This window comes from Hyla sarda, chromosome 2 (assembly GCF_029499605.1).
Source record: "Hyla sarda isolate aHylSar1 chromosome 2, aHylSar1.hap1, whole genome shotgun sequence".
NCBI lineage: Eukaryota > Metazoa > Chordata > Amphibia > Anura > Hylidae > Hyla > Hyla sarda.
The window spans coordinates 156765691-156790741 of NC_079190.1; the positions used below are offsets into that span (position 1 = coordinate 156765691).

The following is a 25051-nucleotide window of genomic DNA, read 5'->3' on the forward strand; positions in this document are numbered from 1 at the left end:
GGTGTCCGATCGACGAATGACTGCTCCGTTCCTGAGATCCAGGCAGGAGCAGTCAAGCGCCGATAATGCTGATCACAGGCGTGTTAATACACGCCTGTGATCTGTGTAAAAGATCAGTGTGTGCAGTGTTATAGGTCCCTATGGGACCTATAACACTGCAAAAAAAAAAGTAAAAAAAAGTGTTAATAAAGATCCCCTTCCCTAATAAAAGTTTGAATCACCCCCCTTTTCCCATAAAAAAAAAAAATAAAACAGTGTAAATAAACATATGTGGTATCGCCGCGTGTGTAAATGTCTGAACTATAAAAATATATAATTAATTAAACCGCACGGTCAATGGCGCACGCGCAAAAAAAATTCCAAAGTCCAAAAAAAGCGTATTTTGGTCACTTTTTATACCATTAAAAAATGAATAAAAAGTCCAATCAAAACAAAAATCGTACCAATAAAAACTTCAGATCACGGCGCAAAAAATGAGTCCTCATACCACCCTGTACGTGGAAAAATAAAAAAGTTATAGGGGTCAGAAGATGACATTTTCCTGCATGTAGTTATGATTTTTTCCAGAAGTACGACAAAATCAAACCTATATAAGTAGGGTATCATTTTAACCGTATGGACCTACAGAATAATGAGGTGTCATTTTTACCGAAATATGCACTGCGTAGAAACTGAAGCCCCCAAAAGTTACAAAATGGCGTTTTTTTCTTTGATTTTGTCGCACAATGATTTTATGGGGTGAATTTTGGGGTAAAATGACTAATGTCACTGCAAAGTAGAATTGGTGACGCAAAAATAAGCCATAATATGGATTTTTAGGTGGAAAATTGAAAAGGTTATGATTTTTAAAAGGTAAGGAGGAAAAAACTAAAGTGCAAAAACGGAAAAACCCTGAGTCCTTAAGGGGTTAAAGAGTACCTGTCACCAAATAAAACTTTTAATACAGTGTTCCTTGTGTAATTAGCAGACACTTTACCATTCACTTGCTTTTAAAATTATAAACATAAATATGTTTAAAATGTAATAGAAAAGCGTTTCTCTGCACAGAGCCTCACTGAAAGCTCCACAGAGCCTCACGTCTTCTATTCATCACAGCACTGCAACGATGTGAGGGCAGAAGTGGTCCCCCAGCAGGCTTCAGTGATTTTATACCTGCTGGTAAAGCCTACTTAATCCTGCTGGGAGATTGCACTATATGAGCAAGAATAAAGGTATGATACACAGCTTTTTATAAAGCTCTGAAATTTTTGTTTAGGGACTGGAGGGGTTTTAGGAGCAGTTAGGGAACATAGCCTGAGTTAGTTTTGAAAAGTTTACTTGGTGACAAGTACTTTTTAAGTGTCAAGAGTCCGACTTGCGAAAATCCGCTATATTTACCCCTCCATCACTCGCCGATCCAGTGATTTAGCTGCTCTTCTCTCAGCAGAACAAATGTTGTGATGACGTCCTTATACCCTGACCACTGGATGCTGCATGTACTGCACACAACCACCATGCCCAGTGATCAACTGTAACACCCCCCCCCCCCCCCCTAATTCTGTGATTTTGTCTAATGTTTTACCAATGCCAGAAAGCTCCTTCAAAAGGAAACTGACAGCAGCATCACCCACACTAACCTACTGCTGGTACTGCCTGTTAGGAGATGCTCATCAAAATAGTGCTTGCCTTATTTTGCCACTTTATAATGAATACAATAGGTGTAACCAAGGCTCAAGTCCTGCAGGAATGCGTGGGAACTGAGTTCCTGCACTTTTTCTACAGCAGGAACACTGTTCCCATTAGCAGAACCAGCCCTTGAGTGGAAATCTTGGGTGAGTTCCCACACTTTTTTCCCCCAGACTTGACCCCTGGGTGTAACACAGTTTATCCATTTTACTCAGTATATTTTTGTAAGAGGTATTCCAGGCACTATTATTATTATTATTATTAACCCCTTAAGGACCAAGCCCATTTTCACCTTAAAAGACAACTGCAAGACTTTTATATTTTCCCTTTCCCTGAGCCTCAAAAATAAACAAAATAAACTTTAACATACCTTCCTAGGTGCCCCCGTTCGTCCGGCACAGGCCTCACGGTCCAGCGGTGATAACCTCATTCAACTTCCTGGGGACAGGGACGCGCAGAGCCGTCGACGTATCACCGGCCGCATGATGTCCTGCCCCGGCAGGTGATAGGCTGAGCTCACTGTCATGTAAGAAGCCGACCAGAGCTTTTTCTGTATATAGGGCGGTATGAGGGCTCATTTATTTTGCGCCATCATCTGTACTTTTTAACGATACCACATTTGCATATAAAAAACTTTTAGATAATTTTTGTATTCATTTTTTTGGGGAATAAAATGTGACAGCAGCATTTTTGGACTTAAAAAAAAAAAATAAATAAATAAAAAAAAATAAAAAATTACGTTTTACGCCGTTCAAGGTACGGGATCATTAACATTATATTTTAATTGGACATTTACGTACGCGGCGATACCAAATATGTTTTATAGAAAAAAAAATTGTACGCTTTTTGGGGGTAAAATGGGAACGACGGACAATTTTTATTGGGGGAGGGGATTTTTCACTTTTTTTTACTTTTAATTTTTACTTTTAATTTTTACATTTAAATATTATTATTATTTTTTTTTACACTTATGTCCCCATAGGGGACTATCTATAGCAATCATTTGATTGCTAATACTGTTCAGTGCTATAGATAGGACATAGCACTGATCAGTATTATCGGCGATCTTCTGCTCTGCTCGATCTCAGACCAGAGCAGGAGATGCCGGGAGACTGACAGAGGCAGGTGAGGGGACCTCCGTCCGCCATTAGAGATGATGGGATCACCGCAGGAGCGCTGCGGGCGATCCGATCATCTATTTTAACGTGTGCATTGCCGCAGATGCCGTGATCTGTACTGATCACGGCATCTGAGGGGTTAATGGCGGACATCCGCATGATCGCAGATGTTGGCCATTACCAGCGGGTTCCCGGCTGCTGATACCAGCCGGAACCTGCCGTGTATGACACGAGTAGCACTCCGATGCTCGCGGTCATACATAGGACGTAAATGTACGTCCTGGTGTGCGAAGTACCGCCAAGCCAGGACGTACATTTACGCCCGTGGTCATTATGGGATATATATTATGTTCTGGGGGCACTATAAAAATTAAGACAAAATGCATACTCTCCTACCTGTTCTTGTAGCTTCCACTGTGACATCATCCGGTCCCCCATTCGCTACTCCACTACCTATTTTCTATACAGACTCCCCTTTGCAGTGATTGTCTCTGAGGCCAGTGATTGGCTGTGTAAGCTGTCAATGCAGAGATGAGTCTGTGTTAGAAATTGGAAGCGGAACGATTCGCAGGAGAACGCATGTAATAACAGTGAAAGTTGCAGGGGACCCAGGTATTGTGCCAATAGGACTACAAGAGTGCACCTCATTTGTGTGCCGCAATAGACATCCTCACATCGTCAACCAGACAGACCGGAATTGACGTCGGAAACCATAGAAGAAAGGGCCATAGAGAAAAACCTGTGGTCAACACTTCACGTTGCCACTTGGCCAATTGGTGGCTGAGGCAGAAGACACCAAGCACTGCGGTGACCGCAGTGTGCAATTATGGTGGCAGTCTTTAGTATAGTTTTATATGTATTTTGATTCTTATAGAGATGCCTAAGGGAAACCTGCCAGAAAAAAATCTATACCAAAATCCCCTTCCCAACAAAAAGCACTAAAATGCTTAAGTAGTCCTTTTAGCCTTCAATTAAACATCTGGCTATAAAGAAAATTGTAATAAAAAAAAAAAAGCACTAATGTGCTGTTTTTCACCAAAATGCTGTGTGTGTGAACCCAGCCTTGTTCTGATTATAATGGAGCATTAGTAGACTCTATTAGGCGGTAATGACTTTTGCCTGTAAAGTGTAGCTGCTCTTATGTGGCAGTAATAATAAAAATAGGTGTAATCAGTGTTCCTGAATACCTTGCCACCATTGGAAGGAGTTGCGAATTAGTCCTTATGCTGTAGCCCACAGGTACTGAACGTGTATGCAGCTAATGAGAACACTTCTTGGTGCCATATGTCAATTGTTGGCGTCTTGTTTGTGTGTATAGACTCCTCAGTAATTATGCTCATTGTGAAGTGATTGCATGTTTCATGCTTCCAGGGTAGTTATTACCTCCGCACTGACATTACGCTGGGTAAGCCCAAGTAGGTATTAGCTTTCATTAATTATAGAAGGCATATCTTGTTCCCTTCACATACTCATTTTAGTGACTCGGGCTGGGAAGAAGTGAAGTGACCAGTCCTCTAATGAAAACTGGCTAAACTTACAAAAAACCTGAAAGCCTGGAAATGTTAACAAGAAATAAAAGTAGCTGTAATTTGCTGTATAACCAATGTTCTAACATAAAGTGGTTGTTAGCTGAAGCGTTATGTAACAGTGTATGCTTAACAGTGGTTAAAATGGTTCTCTGTGGTTTTCAAATCGCACAGATGAACAGGCCTGGATGGCAGTTTGTGTACAGGTGACTGCTGTTTCATGTTGTATGCGCTTGCGCAGGTCTGTAGAATCGCAAATCAGCTGTCATCTGTGTACAAACTGGTATCCATGCCTGTCCAACTGCCTGAGGTGAACCCCCACAAGATCAACTTATGGTGAGTGCTAGAGCTGTACGGTATGACCAAATATGTGTATCACTGTATTTTTGTAACTTATGGCGGTTCCACGGTATATAACTGTGTTTGTCTCCCCCCCCCCAAATCATGTGGCCAGCGAGCGCTGTTCGGCTCCCCCCCCCCCCCCCCGAATTATCAGCCCATCGCTGCGCTGTCCCCATCGGGGAACTAATCACATGTCACCTGCAAGCGCTTCCCTCCTCTTTCTTCTGTTTGTTGCGGGCCACCGGTGCTGGAACTCGGTACTGTACGCTGTATCCCTATGCTCGGGCTGCAAAAGATAAACAAAATAAACGTTAACTCACCTTCCCCCATTGGAGAGCCGTCGGCCTATCTCCGGCCGCAACGATGTTCTGCCTCGGCCTGTGATAGGTTGAGCGCACTGTCCTGTAAGAAGCCGGCTTCTTACATGACAGTGCGCTCAACTGATCACCGGCCGAGGTGGAACATCGCTGAAGCCTGTGATAAGCTGATGGCTCTCCGACATTTTCATCCCCAGGAAGCAGGTGAGGCCGGTACCGGACCAACGGGAGGTGAGTTAAAGTTTTTGTTTATCTTTTGCAGCCCGGGCATAGGGATACAGCATGCAGTAGTTCCAGCGCAGGCGGCCTGCAATAAACAGGAGGACAGCGCTTGCGGGTGACATGTGATTAGTTCCTTGATTTGGGATCAGTGCAGCGCTAGGCTGATAATTCATTCATTAACGAGGGGGAGGGGCCCAACCGGTATTGCGTTATGGGAAAAATTCATATCGTGCAGGACAAAAATTTCGGTAACCGGTATACCACCCAGCACTAGGGAGTGCCATTCTCGTTTCTTGTATTGTGAAACTAAACTGAAATAGTCCATAAGATTTTATTAAACTTTATAGAAACCTTACATTGCTCAGTACTGCTCTGTAATAACTTTCATGGTGCTTCTGCTTCTTAGGGTATTGAGACCTAGGCGAGCCAATCCCCCTATTCTGTGTGTATGCAGTGCTTTAAAGCAATCATAGAGGCTAGGCCATGAAAAATTAGATATGAAGCCTTCAGAACAGAAATGTCTTTAAAAATTTCATATTCTAATTATATAATGGCTATAGTGCTGCATTTCATGTACACATGCATGGCAGCTTAGTCTGAAAAGTTACCTGAAACAGTATGTATGTTTTAAGCAACCTTATGTCACTGTTGGCTCTGAGGTGCCAGACACTTGTAGTGAGTGTTAGATCTCACCCTACTGCTTGATTTGCACCTTATGCTGCTTAATACTGCTCCATAATGTTCTCTGCGATGCTGCTGCGTCTAAGGTTGTGGAATGTTTGGGAGCCATCATAGAGGTTAGGCTTCACCCACTAGATCAAATAGAACTCAAAATTACAGATGACATATGCAGACTAGAAATCTGTGAAAAATACATGCCATATACAAGGTATATAATGGCTAGAAACAGTGCTAGTCCTTGTATACACACAATGGACAGCTTACCTGAAAAGGTATGTTTAAAAGTTTAACCCCTTAAGGACTCAGCCCATTTTGCCCTTAAGGACTCAAAAACGAAAACGTAAAAATTAAATTGTCTTCCTCCTCTCCTTCTAAAAATCATAACTTTTATATTTTCATCCACAGACTAGTATGAGGGCTTGTTTTTTGCACCACCAGTTGTCCTTTGTAATGACATCACTCATTATATCATAAAATGTATGGCGCAACCAAAAAACACTATTTTTGTGGGGAAATTAAAAAGAAAAACGCAATTTTGCTAATTTTGGTAGGTTTCGTTTTCACGCCGTACAATTTACGGTAAAAATGACGTGTGTTCTTTATTCTGAGGGTCAATACGATTAAAGTGATACCCATTATTACATACTTTTATATTATTGTTGTACTTAAAAAAAAAAAAAAAAAAAAAAAAAAATCACAAACTTTTTAACCAAATTAGTACGTTTTTATAATCCCTTTATTTTGATGACCTATAACTTTTTTCATTTTTCCGTATAAGCGGCGGTATGAGGGCTAATTTTTTTGTGCCATGATCTGTACTTTTTTTTGATACCACATTTGCATATAAAAAACTTTTAATAAATGTTTTATAATTTTTTTAAATAAAATGTATAAAAAAAAGTAGCAATTTTGGACTTTTTTTTTTTTTTTTTTTTTTTTTACGTTCACGCCGTTCACCGTAAGGGATCATTAACATTTTATTTTAATAGTTCGGACATTTACGCACGCGGCGATACCAAATATGTCTATTAAATAAAAATTTTTTTACGCTTTTTGGGGGTAAAATAGGAAAAAACGGACGTTTTACTTTTTTATTAGGGGAGGGAATTTTTAACTTTTTAACTTTACATTTTTTTTCCTTGAATAGTCCCCATACATAGAACAGATCAGTGTTATCGGTCATCTTCTGCTCGATCTCAGACCAGAGCGGGAGCCGGACAGAGGCAGTTGAGGGGACCTCCGTGCGGCGTTCTGAATGATCAGATCCCCGCAGCAGCTGGCCCGTACGTGGAAAAATAAAAAAGTTAGGCTGGGTTCACATCACGTTTTCTCCCATACGGGAACGCATACGACAGGGGAGAGCTAAAACCTCACACTCCCGTATGCCTTTCTATGCGCTCCCGTATGTAATTCATTTCGCAGTGAAACGTTCGGTTGGCTAATTTTTGCGCCGTATGCGCTTTTACAACCGGACCTAAAACCTTGGTTGACGGCGCAAAAATTAGCCGACCGAACGTTTCACTGCGGTCGGCTCATTGAAATGAATTACATACGGGAGCGCATAGAAAGGCATACGGGAGCGTGAGGTTTTAGCTCTCCCCTGTCGTATGCGTTCCCGTATGGGAGAAAATGTGATGTGAACCAGCCCTTATAGGGGTTAGAAGATGAGAATTTTTAACATATACATTTTCCTGCATGTAGTTATGATTTTTTTCCGAAGTACGACAATATCCAACCTATATAAGTAGGGTATCATTTTAACCGTATGGACCTACAGAATAAAGAAAAGGTGTTATTTTTACCGAAAAATGTACTGCGTAGAAACTGAAGCCCCCAAAATTTACAAAATGACATATTTTCTTCAATTTTGTCGCACATTGAATTTTTTTTCCGTTTCGCTGCAAAGTAGAATTGGTGGCGCAAAAAAATATGCCATCATATGGAATTTTATGTGCAAAATTGAAAGCGTAATGATTTTTAGAAGGTGATGAGGACCACCAGGGATGGTTATTGGTTATAAGAAACCTTCAGACGCCGCTGTCAACTTTGCGGCAGCTCCCAGCATCTGAAATCAGCCTGGGGCTGTCGGGTATGGAGCTGGCTCGAGTCAGGAGCCCGCTCTGTACACCCTGAGTGCCGGTGTGAGGTGTAGACTTGCGTCCCATGCACCTCACACTGGCGTTATAAAAATAAAGTCGGTCTGGCCGTGCTAGCCTGATACAGGGCTAAATGTATGAAAAATTCACCTGCCCGGAACTACATGTCCCGGGCATCGGGCGATAGGATTTCCACATCTCTGAACCTATACAGACAACCACCTGTACCCCCCTATTGGCAAACCCGACGATCCTCACCACCAATTAACCGGACCGCAAGGATCACACAAGAGCATGCTCCCGGGACTGCACGCATCCTGCTGGCTAGCGAATGTCTCCTTGGTAAAAACCTATGTCTGACAGCCATACTCCAGGACAGTGCTGGTAAGAGGCACAGTGTGTCAAACCCCCCAACCCACTCAAATACCTGCAGTGACTTTCTCCGTGCCGCCAGGGTAGAGTGGTCCACTATTGAGGGGTCTCCAGCGCTTCAGAGCTCAGCAGTCACATACATCCAGAGGATTACAATAAGAGACTATTTACTATCCCACTCACTATTCTCTATCCCTGCTCCGCCAGGGTAGAGTGGGACACACACGAGGAGTTTTCCAGTGCCGCAGAGTGCACTATTCCTGCAGACATAGCTCTACCTAGCAATCACTTACCGCCATGTTGCCGCACACAGTATCTCCTTAAGATATGCCTCTACACAGAGACATTGTTGCTAAATTGTGAGACATTGTATTCTCTACCAGTACAGCACGACCTCTGTGTATGCACCTATAGCGCTACTGATAATTTGCCAGTTGGGATACCGGTACATATAAGCCAGTGTTTCCCAACCTTTTTCAGCTCTGGGCACCCCTCTGAATAAATTTTTTTTTTTTCGTGGAGCACCCCGACCGAAGTTGACGAGCAAAAATAAAAAAAAAGAAAATCTTTTCTTCTCCATCTGGCCCGGCCATTATGACAGTTTCTTCCAGCCACAATTCTTCAATGTTAAACCTGCAAAACAAACCTATTAGGCTCCGCACTTTTTTTTTTTTTTTTTTTTTTTACATGGTGACAGAGGGGTGTAGAGGAGTGTACATGGGCGACAGGGCTGTACTGTAGAAGAGTGAACATGGGTGGCGGGGGCATAGGGGGGGGGGGACAGGAGTGACAAGGTGGTAACGGGTGGACAGGGGGATGGACATGGGTGAAAAGGATGTGGTCAGAATGGTGGACAATGGAGGGTGGACATGGGTGATGGGAGTGGACATGGGCGACAGGGATGGACAGGGAGGTGGACAAGGCAGACATGGATGACCGGGGGGTGTTGGATGGACAGGTTGAGAAGGGGTAACAGAGGGGTGGAAAGGGTACAGTACCTCAAGCAAGCGGGCATGGGAATCTGGCGCATGGGAATCCGGCGCAGCTTGCAGTTCCACAGCACAGGAATCCGGCATCTTATAGTTGTAGCAGGGCACCATTTTCGGCTCGCTGCGCCGCAAGGGGGACTCTGTACGCAGGCTTCCCCTTTGCAGCGCCGTGAGTCATAGGCATGCAGGCCCGGCGGGACATTTAAAAAAATAAAATAAAAATTCATCGTGATTTGTCTGATGTAAGGGCCCTACAAAGGACACCAGCATCATTGTTATGTTTTAATTCAATTTACTGGACAAACAATATTTTTTCATTTTATATCGTATACCTATTATACTGGTTCAAATTAAACCCAGGCTTGAGGAAAGTGTACTCCCACTATTTATATACTTTATTTCTTAGCCACTGATTTTCTGTTTGCAATATTTTTATCTCTTAAGATTTACTACCTCATCCTCCACCGCACTTATTCTCTCTTCTGCTTCTCCACATCTGGACCAGATATTAGGGCATTTCTAAGTAGAGAGATTTCAGAACTGATAGCCCCCCCCCCCCCCCCACCACCACTGAGGTATTCCATTTCTCAATGGCTGACATAACTCCTGCAAGCCAAGGGGGAGGCTCATCCACCTGTTTCTCTTCCTTTCCCCCCATACTTTTGTCTAGATTTTTCTTCCACGGGGCTTAAGTATTAATAATTTTTTTTTCTTTGTCCTGTTTTTTTCCTTCACTGGGCTAGCGGGATTTCTTTTTTTGGGGCCTTTATTTTCCTCTTCCTCTCAGCTCTATCTAGCTCTTTATCTGTAATATAAGACTTAAATGTGTAGTTTCACAGACAGCTCCACTGTTGGAGTCTTTGTAGAGACTTTCAGTCCTTATATTTTGCCTCGCTCTGTCTTCCAGTTCTTTTCTATCCTTTTATAGGATGGTCAGTCAACTAAGGTACTGGGTGGGCCTTTTTAGTCAAGGTAGCGGGTAAAGGTAGGTAGCTTATTTATTTTGATAGATTCCACACTACGGCTAGAAAGTCTTTCCCAGAAGATATTGTCATTTAAGAAAGTACGTTTTTCCTTGTTTTGATCCTCTGCAGCCCATCAGTACTTTAAGGGGATCTAATATAGTGGGCCTAGACAGGGCGGAGTGTTTTGCTAGTTAATATACGGCTGTATGTCACTTTAGCTGGTAGAGGAGTTGAAAAATTTGTACTCAGTTAAATACTGTAAAGATGTTAATTCCAACACTTTTCAATCTCCAATAAATATTGCTACCATAAACTCTCCAGTCAGTAGTTATTTACAATCTCTCCAGAGAATCACACACTGCCCAGTTCAAATATGGGTTACACAAGGCATTTTATTTTCTCGTATACAGACCAGTGGGTGGAGATAATTTAACTTGGCGTGTTTCTCCGAAAATAGGACCGGGTCTTATATTACCTTTTAGCCACAAAAAATATTTAAACTATTTTCAGGGTAGGGCTTACTTATTTACAGTACGGTATGCACATTCAACATGGCGGTTCCACGGTATTTACACCCCCCCCCATCATTATCATGTGATGGGCGCAGCTCTGAAGCCCAACGTCCCTCCCCCCCCCCCCCCCGCCAGTTTATCAGCCCAGCACTCCACATCGGGGTAATAATCGTTTGTCACGCGCAAGCGCAGCTTCTCTTCCCCCCCCCCCCCCAAATAATGATCGCCCGCTGCGCTGTATCTATTCCTATGCCCGGGCTGCAAATAGAGTATTACAAAACAAACTTTAACTTACCGTACCTTCGTCCTCCGTTCCCCCGTTGCTAAGGCACCGGCCTCATGGTCCCTCCACTGTTATCGCTGCTTCCTGGTGTTGGGATGTCACAGAGCCTTCAGCCTATCACCGGCCGCAGCGATGTCCCGCCTCGGCCGATGATAGGCTGAGCCGACTGTCATGTAAGAAGCAGGCCGGCATCTTACATCACAGTGGGCTCAGCCGATCATCGGCAGAGGCGGGACATAGGCTGAAGTCTCTGTGATATCCCAACACCAGGAAGCAGCGATAACAGCGGAGGATAGTGAGGCCAGTTCCTTAGCAGCTGGGGGGAACGGAGGACGAAGGTAAGTTTAAGTTTGTTTTTTAATATTTGCAGCCCGGACATTGTCTAGGTCAGTGGTCTTCAACCTGCGGACCTGCAACTGTTGCAAAACTACAACTCCTAGCATGCCCGGACAGCCGTTGGCTGTCCGGGCATGCTGGGAGTTGTAGTTTTACAACATCTGGAGGTCCGCAGGTTGAAGACCACTAGCCTAGGTCTTATTTTCGGGGTAGGGCTTATATTGCAGCCCACCCCGATAATACAGCTAGGGCCTATTTTCGGGGTAGGGTGTATTTTCGGGGAAACACGGTAAGTATAAGCTGAGCAGTTGTTAACTCCCAGCGTTTTTAGTGTCCATTAAACAACACTGTTATAAAGGTATTCGATTTTATTTAACCGTGTATTTTCTTTGGTTTAACCTTCTGTGTCCCAACAACTCCCAGCAAACAATTCCCATATACAGGCTCTCCACCAGTTAGTATATCACATGCCACAGAAGTATCTCCTACTGCTGGGCGACTTCTCAAGCTCTAGCTTTTCAAATATATACTGTACAGGAGTTGAATCCAAACATTTTTTAGCTTAAGATATCGCTACCCAGACACTTCACACGTCACATTAAGGGATTTTCCCAAAAGTTATTAAAGTTTTATTAAATAATATACGTTTGTCCTTAGTTTAACCTTCTGTGAACCAGCAATTCCACCAAGCGGTTTTTCCACATCTTTTATTTACAGACTCTCCAGTAGGTAGTATATCGCACATCGCCAATATATCAGCTGCTGTTATATAGTTCATCAGACTCTGCCCATTCAAATTCCAATGTGGCCGGTCTGGGATACACAGTGTATTTCATATGCTCCTATAGAGATATATATCAAGTAAGCAGGTCAACAGATGAAAAGGCAGTTTAACTTGTTTAGGGATATATTGTGCAGACATTCAATTTTGACTATTTTAAACAACCATTGTATATACTGCAAACAGTCCGCATTTAGGGGTTTGTCCATAAGCTCCCATCAAAAAACTAACGAGCTCTGCACATTCAGATTCCAATGAAGAAAGTCTGGAAAGCACAAGATGCCTCTCAATATTCATATATAGCTGCTTAGCAAGTGGGAAATATCAGAGGGCAGACAAATCAGTACTATGGGGTATATTCTCCCCATTCCTGGCTTTACCTTCTTCCATCAGCCTATCTTCCCCCCCCCCCCCCCCCCCCCAGAGCCTCTCACACTCTGGGGCTTTCACTTCAGTTCAAATCTCCCGCTACCTGACTCTTGCTCCAGAGCTCCTCCACCTCTTCCAGCAGCTCCAGCTCTGATTCTGGCCTCAGTCCTGGCACCAGCTCCCTATCCGGTCCTCTCAGGTGTGCCTCAGACACCGGGGCTCTGAAGTTGTTGACCCCCCCTACGGCGGATGCGCCCACCTCGGGCTTACTGCCCGCAACGGACTGTCCCCATCAGCTCCAGACCAGCCAATAGGTTAGCAGTGGTGGTGGCGTGGGGGAGAAGAGGAGCCTCCTAACCTCTCCTCAGACGTCACTTCCCTTCTCTGTACAAAACACTTTACTGCTTTCAGAAATCTGCTGGTTGCCATTGGAAATGAACATCATGTTACTCTCTGACATGGGGCCTAGCAGCTTAGCTCTGTCATTTGATCTCCACAATGTTCTGCATTTTGGCATTAAAGAGTACCTGTCATCAAACCATATTTTGTAAACTAAGTCAGATTATATTCCCTATCTACTCCTAACACCCCTCCTGCCCTTTTTTTCGGGGCTTTAAAAAGCTCTGTATCATACCTTTCCCCTTGCTCACACTGCGTGAGCTCCGGCAGGAGTAAATGGGCATTCCCCAGCAGGTGTGACATCACTGAAGCCCGCGATAGCTGTGCCTCACCATGCTCTGCACACACTTCCTGAGTCTGGTCTCCTGCAAGGCCCAGGAGAAGACCAACTAACTGTTTGACTTGCATCAGGGAACAGAACAGAGCCACCTAGTGGCCATTTTTTTCAATCACATTAAAAACATACAAAGGTTGAGAATTTTAAAAGCAAGTAAATAGAAAAGTGTCTTATAATTACATAAGGAACAATATATTAAAAGTTTAGTTTGGTGAAAGGTACTTTTTTTAATACACCTCTTTAACCCCTTAAGGACGCAGGACGTAAATGTACGTCCTGGTGAGGTGGTACTTAACGCACCAGGACGTACATTTACGTCCTAAGCATAACCGCGGGCATCGGAGCGATGCCCGTGTCATGCGCGGCTGATCCCGGCTGCTGATCGCAGCTAGGGACCCGCCGGCAATGGCCGACGCCCGCGATCTCGCGGGCGTCCGCCATTAACCCCTCAGGTGCCGGGATCAATACAGATCCCGGCATCTGCGGGAGTTCGCGATTAAAATGAACGATCGGATCGCCCGCAGCGCTGCTGCGGGGATCCGATCATTCATAACGCCGCACGGAGGTCCCCTCACCTTCCTCCGTGCGGCTCCCGGCGTCTCCTGCTCTGGTCTGTGATCGAGCAGACCAGAGCAGGAGATGACCGATAATACTGATCTGTTCTATGTCCTATACATAGAACAGATCAGTATTAGCAATCATGGTATTGCTATGAATAGTCCCCTATGGGGACTATTCAAGTGTAAAAAAAAATGTAAAAAAATGTAAAAGTAAAAAAAAAGTGAAAAATCCCCTCCCCCAATAAAAAAGTAAAACGTCAGTTTTTTCCTATTTTACCCCCAAGAAGCGTAAAAAACATTTTTTATAGACATATTTGGTATCGCCGCGTGCGTAAATGTCCGAACTATTAAAATAAAATGTTAATGATCCCGTACGGTGAACGGCGTGAACGAAAAAAAATTTAAAAAGTCCAAAATTCCTACTTTTTTAATACATTTTATTAAAAAAAATTATAAAAAATGTATTAAAAGTTTTTTATATACAAATGTGGTATCAAAAAAAAGTACAGATCATGGCGCATAAAATGAGCCCCCATACCGCCGCTTATACTGAAAAATAAAAAAGTTATAGGTCATCAAAATAAAGGGATTATAAACGTACTAATTTGGTTAAAAAGTTTGTGATTTTTTTTAAGCGCAACAATAATATAAAAGTATGTAATAATGGGTATCATTTTAATCGTATTGACCCTCAGAATAAAGAACACATGTCATTTTTACCAGAAATTGTACGGCGTGAAAACAAAACCTTCCAAAATTAGCAAAATTGCGTTTTTCGTTTTAATTTCCCCACAAAAATAGTGTTTTTTGGTTGCGCCATACATTTTATGATATAATGAGTGATGTCATTACAAAGGACAACTGGTCGCGCAAAAAACAAGCCCTCATACTAGTCTGTGGATGAAAATATAAAAGAGTTATGATTTTTAGAAGGCGAGGAGGAAAAAATGAAAACGTAAAAATTAAATTGTCTGAGTCCTTAAGGCCAAAATGGGCTGAGTCCTTAAGGGGTTAAGGAGGGAACATGTGAGGGTGCATTCACATGATGTTCGTAGCCTCCTCGGCATGGATAAGTTGGCAAAATGTCATGCCAGTGTATTCCTGCATGGGTCCAATTGATTTCAGTGGCCCTAACGTAGTCAGCTAGTGACTACATTTTAGGTAATTTTTTAAGCATACACTTGTGTTACTTTGCCTGCTGCACTGTTGGGTTAGAGTCATAACTTGTATGTGATCAGCAATTGATCTGCAAAATCACTAGCAGACTACATTCAGGCCATTGACATCAATAGGGTCCATGTTTGCCTATGCACGGATACATCAGCCTGAGATTTATATACCTATCCGTGGCACGGAGGGCACAAACCTACAAAATATGGGAAGTATTTACAAAGCTACTTTTTTGTCAATTCCTGTTTGGAAAATACTGCACTATTCAATAGAGCTTTTAGAACCAAGGCCATGATCTCCCAGCACTGATCCTTCATTCTAACTATAGCCATGACTTTCTGATCTTCTGTCTTACAGGCGTTGAATGCGGAATAAATGTAGACGTTGACAAGCATCTTGAAATGGGGAAGAAGCTGTTAGCTGCCGGGCAACTGGCAGATGCTTTATCCCATTTTCATTCAGCTATTGGTGAGTATTGGACAGCTGATAAGGGTAATGCATGACCCCCATTGATTGTAGCTATAAAAATACAATAGGGACAAAAACTAACCTGTTATCCACAAACAATATTGGATCTGACAATGGAAATGTCAGTTTTGTTTGTCCTATTTATATAATGTTCCTCATTCTACCTTGTCCCTCTTAGTTTTAACGCTGCAGGAGCAATGACATTGAACAGTTTTACAAGTAAGAGAAGTAAAATCTATGTACTAACAATAATAAGAGAGACATAAAAATCCTTTTCTTGCTACTTTATATTTAAAACTGATACGGTAACTAGTTGTCATTTTCCACCGGCAGTATGACCGCTCGGAATTGCGCCGAGCAGTTGCCTATAGCAACCATTCAGATTGCTGTTTTTTATTTTTTTTAGAGGGCTTTAAAAAAAAAATAAATAAATAAATATGAAAGAAGCACTTGAATTGGCTTCTATGGGCAACTGGGCAACTTTTCCTCTGCAAAGGTTTTATTAAATCTCCTCATATGTGCACAGCTCCATACAGTGATATTCCAGTAGCTCAAATGAATGTATTCTCAGCTTCTCTGTGGATTTTGAGTGAGAGCTCCTTAAGCTATGTTCACACTTCCGGAATGTCTGCAAGGAAAATCTCCGTTTGGACATTCTAGAGACTGAGGGTGCTGGCATAAGATGCCGATGCTAAACCAGCACGGGAGTGTGCCGTTTCATAGACGGCTATGCATTTTGTGCGGAGTCAGTAGAAAGAATGAACAGGTTAATTTTTTTGCGGACATGGGGAAAACAGAATTTCCATGACAGAAACATCAACGAAACTCTGGAATCTCCGGCGGAATTCCGTGCGGAAATTCCGAGGTGGGATTACGGCCTTACTCTGTGAACCTTTTTTTTTTTTATACTTGCGTATTGAACTTGGTGTCTGTCTACACTTAGATTCATGGGTCTGCTTTACAGTGTAATGTTTGATGGCACTCAGCGTCTTTTTTTATTTTTTTTTAAGATGGTGATCCAGATAACTACCTGTCGTACTACAGAAGAGCAACAGCGTACCTGGCCTTGGGCAAATCTAAAGCTGCAATTCCTGATTTAAGTCGAGTGATTGAGCTAAAACCAGACTTTACATCAGTACGTAATGTAACCAAAGCTTAACTGCAGGGCAGGAAATATAACCCGCTCCTGAGTATATGTCTGTCTGTAATCGCAACTTCAGAAGGTTTAGACCTTTAAAGGGGTACTCCGCCCCTAGACATCTTATCCCCTATCCAAAGGATAGGGGATAAGATGTCAGATCGCCAGGGTCCCGCTGCTGCAGCACCCCGCTATCATTACTGCGCAGAGCGAGATCGCTCTGCACGTAATGACGGGTAATACAGGGGCCGGAGCATCGTTACGTCACGGCTCCGCCCATTGTGACGTCACGGCCCGCCCCCGTCAATACAAGTCTATGGGAGGGGGCGTGGCAGTCATCATGCCCCCTGCCATAGACTTGCATTAAGGGGACGGGCCGTGATGTCATGAGGGACGGAGCCATGACGTCACGCTGCTCCGGCCCCTGTATCGCCCGTCATTACGCACAGAGCGAACTCTCTCTGTGCAGTAATGATGGCGGGGTGCCGCAGCGGTGATCCCCGGGGTCCCCAGCAGCGGGACCGCAACGATCTAACATCTTATCCCCTATCCTTTGGATAGGGGAAAAGATGCCAGGGGCGGAGTACCCCTTTAATATGGGATGGAGAACTTTGCAGTTTTAAAGTAATGGCAGATGTGACTAAAATAAGATGTGGACTCTGCCTAACACTAGTAAAGCAGTCTACGGAATTTAACACAGTCACTAGTTCATACCGAAAGAGACCATTTTCCAGAACACATAATGGTATAAAAAGCATCTACTTTGTATCATGTTATCTGAATGCCTGAGCAAGGCCAAAGTCTGTTATTGAAGGGCTACGAATACATGTTTAAATGGTTCTCTTTGTAAAGGTGTAAAAGGGGGTGCTCAGCCTCTGGAACAAACTGTTCCGAACGCTGGAGCCGGGGGCTTGTGACGTCATAGCCCCGCCCCCTCATAATGTCACTCCTTACCCCCTCAATGCAAGTCTATGGGAGCAGGCGTGATGGCTGTCACACCCCCTCCCATACTTACATTGAGGGGGAGGGGCGTGACATCACAAGAGGGCGGGGCTATGACATCACAAGCCCCCCAGCTCCAGAGTTCGGACCAGTTTGTTCCAGATGCTGAGCAGCGGAGTACCCCTTTTAAGTTGTTGTTGTTAAATATTATGTTTCACTTGTTAGATGTCCTTGTTTATTGAAAAGTATTCTCCAGCATAATTTTCCTTGCCATGACATTTTAACACAGGAATCTGTAATAAGGTTACTACTACCCCTACAGTGAATTATATGGACATATCCAGTACACAGTTAATTTCTGGTTACATTGTTTGTACCCTGTTATTGTGGTGGTGATTTGTCAGTTGCTGTTTAGAGACTTTTCAACTTTTATTTTAGATTCTTTTAGTAAATAACTTTGCCATAGTCTAGTTAACTTTTTGCAGTGGTCATAAATTTATCACAAATGATTTGACACAAATCTACACCAGCCTAGGCCTGACTTACAAAACTGGCTGCGGACAGCATTTATACAAAGATGCACATTTGGCACAACAGGTTAAAAGGGTGCAGAAAAAGGAGGAACCATACAAAGTGGTGTAATAAAAATAAACCCTAAATGTCCTAGCACCATATGTATTACATGCCATACAACCATTTAATAAATTAGATGCATATGCACCCTTTTTTTTTTTTTTTTTTAATTCTTTTACATTTTTTATTTTTTATTTTTATTTTTTTACACAGGCAAGATTACAGAGAGGACAGATACTGTTGAAACAAGGCAAACTGGATGAAGCAGAAGAAGACTTTAAAAAAGTGGTAAGTTTACTGCTAAGCACAAATGGACTGGTCAGCTGAGCAAACCTGTGCCACAAGTTAAGGTGGCCATACTGTCAGCTGCATATGGGGCTGTCCTGACTTCACACTCTTTTGGCAGAAGTTGGGGGAGAAAAGGATCAAAAATTTGGATTTCAACTTGCACTAACCTTTTGTTGTTTATACCAGTGTATTCCAAACGGTGTGTCTCCAGCTGTTGCAAAACTACATCTCAGCATGCCTGTACAGCCTTTTGGTGTTGTAGTATTGGAAGACACACTGGTCTATAGAAATAAGCTGCCACCAGAGAGGTGTCTGGCAACAACTCTTCTCGGAACACATGCATGTTATGTCAAGCTCAGGGGGCTGGTGTACGGGGTCAGGAGGATTATCTGCCACCTAAATGGGCATTAGACTGACAATTAATGTGTATGGGCATCTTCTAGATTGGGATTACATCAACCTTAAAGGGCACGGCCAGTGCTCCGATCAATGTCTATGGGGCTCCCCAACATTGCGGAGCACTGAACTTGGAAATGTGGCTATGTTCAGAAGCCCCATAGATAATGGATGGAGAGCCGGCTACTCACACGAGGTGTTCCCCGTTCACTCCTAGGACAATTTTTCTTTGGATTGTTGGGTGGGTGTTCCAACAGTTGGACCCCCCCCCCCCCCTACTGATCAGCATGTTACCCTCTATCCTGTGGATGAGGGATAAAATGCTGTGCTGCAAATAGCCCTGTAAAAGCTAGATTATACTGGGATATTAGTATGAGATTCACATTTTGAACAGAATTACAGTATACACAGATCTCTTCACAATGGTTTGTCTTATCACTGAGGATCCTTGAACTAATTGAAAGATAATTATTATAATTTTTTAAAATTCTTGTCAATTGTGCTAGTGTAGAGCATTGACATCAGCCTGTCTGTTGAGGAAGACAAGAAGTTCCATTCAGTTGCACAGCATATGTATTAGGGGGAACCATTGTTTCCCATTTTAAAGTCCTTTTTCATTTTTGCTGGCAGAAGTAGATTCCATCTGAAAAATGTTTACCCCCCTTGTCAGGTTGTTAAAAATTCTGTTTCTGTAGCAGAGTGAGTATATGAAATATTGTAGAATGAACGAATAGGCAAAATAGAAGTACGGTAGAATGGTCATATATGGGGGAATGACCTATAATGGGATGTCCAATGTGTAGGAAACGTGCAAAAATTAGACAAATTTACTATGTGATATGTTCTATTTTGGCGCAATGTCCTCTCATAACATGTATACCCTGCATACTATAGAATACGTTTGCAGCTACTTTTTGTGTTTAGCTTAATCTGACCGTCATACATGCTACTCTCTATAAAACAACCTCTTTTCTCACCGCATGTGGTATGCTACGTTATTTTTCCTCTTTGGCTGTAAACGGCTTGGAACCCTAACTGAGCACCCACGAATAAATACCGTATTTATCACAAGAATAAGTGTTTTTATTGTTGTGATACGTCTGGGCTTTACCTAATTCCTAATAACAGAAACTTAACATTCTGGTCACTTTGAAGCTTCAGGAAAGCTAATGAACTTCTTTCATCTGATGCTATGAGTTGATATTGTCTGTTTTTACTTATGTCTGATCATTTAATGGTTATTGACCATTTAATGGTTATTGATCTGGAGTGTTTTCAGGAGACAAAACTAGAGGTAAAACAAGAAAAATAAAGCTTCTATTTTTTTCTTCCCTGTAGTCATTTCACCATTTTCTTAAAAAACATTATCACAGAACCAAAAGGTGGTGGTGATGGTCCTGGTCCTTTTGTGCCCACCACAGCAGACATCACGGAGCAGAACAGATCTCTAAAGTCTTCAAACAAGCCATTATCATGGGGAAAATTCAATATCCTCACTTTAAAATTCTCCATTAAAGGACAACCCAATACACCGGGTTATAGTGTGGGTGACCAGGAATCCAAAGAGGTGTCACTTACTATAATCGGTGCTGTGCTTCCCAAAATATTGGCTGGAGAATTTGCACGCAGGAGGCGGGACCCCTCTGGCTGGCCACACCTGCCTCTTTCGTCTTCTCAATCAGCCGTCCCCTTAGTTAGCGTATTCATATTCTGGGACCTCACGTCCTAGTAACGTGAGTTGCATGAGCGCTGCGCTCTGTCAGGCAGTTTACATACAGCTCTCACAGGACTGCTTTCAGCAGTCAGAGCTCAGGACATTAGAGCTGTATGTAAACTGCTGGCGCATGTGGCCTACCGATGCAGCGCTCACGTGACATGTGACTTGCGTTACTAGGAAGTGGAGGTGCAGAATATGAATATGCTAACTAAGGGGACGGCTGATTGAGAAGACTGAAAGAATCAGGGGCAGCCAGCCGGCGGGGCCCCGCCTCCTGCGCATAACTCCCTGAATTCAGAAGGGGAACTTCGCCAGCCAATATTTCGAGAACCACAGCACCGATTATAGTAAGTGACCCCTCTTTGGATTCCTGGTTACCCACACTATATAAACCAGTGTATTGGGTTTAGTGTGGATGATCAAGGTGACAGTTTTCCTTTAAACATGCCCCTGTTAGTCGAGGGCTGAGTGTCCTATTACACAACTAGGTCACACAGCCATTCTGCTCAGACCTCCAGCATGTCACCACATCAGAAGTGACACCGGTAGAGGAGGAGGGGAATCTCCAGACAATTACATGGAATAAGAACAGACGGCTGGGAAATGTCTTCCTGCTTTTTCTGATATTCAGTTTAGAAAGGTTTGTGTAACTCCTTCTCATTTGTGTGTAGAGATGACTTTATAGGCAACACCTTATTTTCTCAACAATCTCAGCAATATCTAGTCTCTTTATATGGCTAGTGGAATGAACCAGACCAAGGTTTCAAAATCAGCCACAGGAGATCTTTGTAGATTAAACCCTTAAAGGTTTTTAAATCAACTGGTGCCAGAAAGTTAAACAGATTTGTAAGTTACTTCTATTTAAAAATCTTAATCCTTTCAGCTGCTGTATGTTCCAGAGGAAGTTCTTTTCTTTTTGAATTTCTTTTCGATCTGTCCACAGTGCTCTCGGCTGACACCTCTGTCCATGTCAGGAACTGTCCAGAGCAGGAACAATTGCCCTTAGCAAACCTTCTGCTCTGGACAGTTCCTGACATGGACAGAGGTGTCAGCGGAGAGCACTGTAGACAGACAGAAAAGAAATTAAAAAAGAAAAGAACTTCCTCTGTACTAAACAGCAGCTGATAAGTACTGGAAGGATTAAGATCTTTAAATAGAAGTAACTTACCAATCTGTTTAACTTTCTGGCACCAGTTGATTTAAAAAGAAAATAGTTTTCCACCGGAGTACTCCTTCAAGGACTCTGCCCATTTTGGCCTTAAAGAGTACCTGTCATCAAACCATATTTTCTAAACTAACTCAGATTATATTCCCTAACTACTCCTAAGGCTAAGTTTTCACTTGTTTTTTTTTTCTGGCAGTTTTTGGAAAACTGACACCGCTTTTTTTGAGCCAAAGTCAGAAGTGGATCCATAAGAGACAAGTGTAAGTCCTTCCTTTATATGTCCCATTCCTTTTGAATACACTTCTGGCTTTGGCTCAAAAACTGCAGTGGCAGATCTCCAAAAACTGCCAGAAAAGAAACCAAGTGGAAACTTAGTTTCTGAGCTTTAAAAAGCTCTGTATTATACCTTTCCCCTTGCTCACATTGTGTGAGCTCCCGGCAGGAAAAAGTGGGTGTTCCCCAGCAGGCGCAACATCACTGAAGTCTGCGAGAGCTGTTCCTCCCCATGCCCTGCACCCACTTCCTGAGTTTATTCTCCTGCCAAGCTGGGAGGAGACCAAACTAAATGTTTGACTTGCGGCAGAGAACAGAATAGAGCCACCTAGTGGCAGATTTTTCAATCACATTAAAAACATATAAAGGTTCAGAATTATAATTACATAAGGGACAAAATATTAAAAGTTTAGTTTGGTGACAGGTATTCTTTAAGGACACAGACAGTTTTATTTTTTCATTTTCGTTTTCCCCTCCTCATCTTCTAAAAAAATCATAACTCTTTTATATTTCCATCCACAGACCCATATGGGGCTTGTTTTTTTCACAACAAATTGTCCTTTGTAGTGACACCTCTCATTTTACCATAAAATGTATGGCACAACCCAAAAAATATTATTTGTGTGGGAAAATTGAAAATTGCAATTTTGCACATTTTTGAAAGTTTTTGTTTTCATACTATACACTTTGTGGTGAAAATTACATGGTTTTCTTCTGTGGGTCAATACAATTATAATAATAGGCATGATCACATGCTCTTCTATTATTGTGCTGCTTAAAAAAAAATCTCAAACTTTTTTTTTTAACTCAAATTAGTATGTTGACCACCTATAACTTTCTAATTTTTTTAGTATACAGGGCTGTATGAGGGCTAATTTTTTTTTTTTGTGCGCAGTGGTCACCGTACAAGATCATTAACAACATTTATATTTTGATAGTTTTAGCATTTACGCATGCGGTAATACCAAATGTGTTTTTGTTTTTTTTTACACTTTTTGGGGTAAAATGGGGGGGGGGGGGGCGTTTTCAAATTTTTAAAAAACTTATTACACTTTTTATGTCCCCCCCCCCATAGGAGTCTATTTATAGCAATTGTTAGATGGCTAATACTGTTCGGTGCTATGCATAGGCATAGCCCTGATCAGTATTATCTGCGGTCTTCTTCTCTGGTCTGCTCAATGTCAGACCAGAGAAGACCCTGGGATGATGGCTGGAGCAGGTTAGGGGACCTTTGGTCACTGTAATGCTGCAGATGCCGTGATCTGTATTGATCACGGAATCTGTGGGGTTTATAGCGGACATCAGCGCGGTTGCTGATGTCTTCCGTTACCGGCAGGTCCCTTGCTGCTGATAGCAGCCGGGACCTGCCATTCATGATGCGAGCACCGTAAATGTACGTTCTAGTGCGTTAAGTACCAGGTCACCATGACGTACATTTACATCCTGTGTTCTTAAGGGGTTAAGAAAAAAGGGGTGGATGACTATCCTATTCTCAATTTAGAGATTTTTACGTCTTTTACATTTTGGGACTGCGAATAACACTGTCCTATAGTTTTCTTTCCGCATATTTAAAAACTATGCTGTTGCCTTAAAGAACCACTGCTCTGTCCGGCTTTGCTGGGACACGGGAAACCACAGGAAAAGAAGGGACATGCTCTTATTTTCCATGCGGTTATGCTCTGAAGATACTATTGAAATCGGTGAGAGCTTCAGGACCAGCCTCTCTGTGCTAGGCTTATTGATAATCTTGGCACACGAAGCACAGTTGTGTATTTTGCCTTGTTTGTACGTACCCTGATGCAGGTAGTTTCCTTAAAGGGGTACTCCACTGCCCCAGCGTTTGGAACATTTGTTCCTAACATTTGGAGCGGGGTCGTGACATCACGCCAAGCCCCCCAATGCAAGTCTAAGGGAGGGGGGCGTGGTGTCCGCCATGTCCCCTCCCATAGACTTGCCACGCCCCCCGAGGAAGCTCGTCTGTGGGGAAACTATCATTGGGTTGGGTAGGTATGGTCTGGCACCCTTTCTGGATTACTCCTTTTGCTAATGCTGGAGTTTATTTACCTCTGTTCCATATCTTCTTTTTGCTGTGTGCAATTTTGTATTGTGGTTCTTTTATTTCAATTCTGTATCCAGAATTAGGGGCCCTCCATACCTATCTTCTCTCCTGTAACATGTATAGATCAATGGTCTCATCACACTGGCAGGGACATTTCCTGATGTCTAGCGCTTGTTTTTAGACTGTTCACATTCAGGATGTAAATCCTCTGGCACTTACAGGTCATCTCACAGGTTTTTCCCTTGATGTCCCATCTTTTGGAGGACACAGGCACTTCAATATCTTTATAGACCACATTCTTGGCACGATCTTGAATGTTTAGGTCACATAGGGCATGGCATGTTGCCTTTTCATAGGATGCTAAAACTTCCAGGAGAAATCTCTACAGCAGAAGGTTCCTTGATGATCTGAGCCAATAGACATTACAAAGGATCCCATTGATATCAAGGAGACTCAGCTTTGTAAAGAATATCACTTTCCAAATAGAAATGCAGCATTAAACCTGGTGCGTGTATACAGAAACTTTATGGATACTTTACAAACGTTATTGGCATTACATTCTAATCATTTATATTTTGTATGAACTCCATAGCATAACATTGATCAGGTTGTTCCATAAATTCAGTATAGAATGGGATAGAAACCTGGTACTTTCTGCTCTGATTTCATGGTTTACAGACTTTCTGAAGACTTGTACTGATAGTTGATAGTATTATATGTACTAGGGGTGTAAGAAAAAATTGATTCACTCGATTATCGTGATTTTTCATTTGGCGATACTGTATCGATTCAAAATATTTTTGAATCGATCTTTTTAGGGATGTGGAATATGTATCTCCCGACGCCCAGGGACCTGCAGTTCAGGGCGCCGGGCAGGTGAATTTTTCCGGCTCGTGCAAGCAGGGCCGGACCTGATAAGTGCGGCGGGGCTCTGGGTGTATGGAGTGAGCTCCCGACTCCCGCCTGCTCCGTACTCTGCGGCCCCTGGCTGA

The 25051-nt window shown here is 42.8% G+C and overlaps 1 protein-coding gene across 5 annotated transcripts in view; it reads left to right on the forward strand.

Moving 5' to 3' along the window:
* DNAJC3 (DnaJ heat shock protein family (Hsp40) member C3) overlaps nt 1–25051 on the forward strand; it is a 122626-nt gene that overhangs the window by 61957 nt on the left and 35618 nt on the right. For 4 of the 5 annotated variants that reach the window (XM_056555604.1, XM_056555602.1, XM_056555603.1 and 1 more), the window contains 3 exons: nt 15398–15508; nt 16519–16643; nt 18375–18449. In XM_056555604.1, coding sequence (XP_056411579.1) covers nt 15442–15508; nt 16519–16643; nt 18375–18449 — 267 coding nt within the window. In that variant the 5' untranslated portion in view covers nt 15398–15441. Of the gene's footprint in view, nt 1–11319; nt 11427–15397; nt 15509–16518; nt 16644–18374; nt 18450–25051 lie in introns of those variants that run through there. The other variant, XM_056555605.1, reaches the window with a different exon arrangement.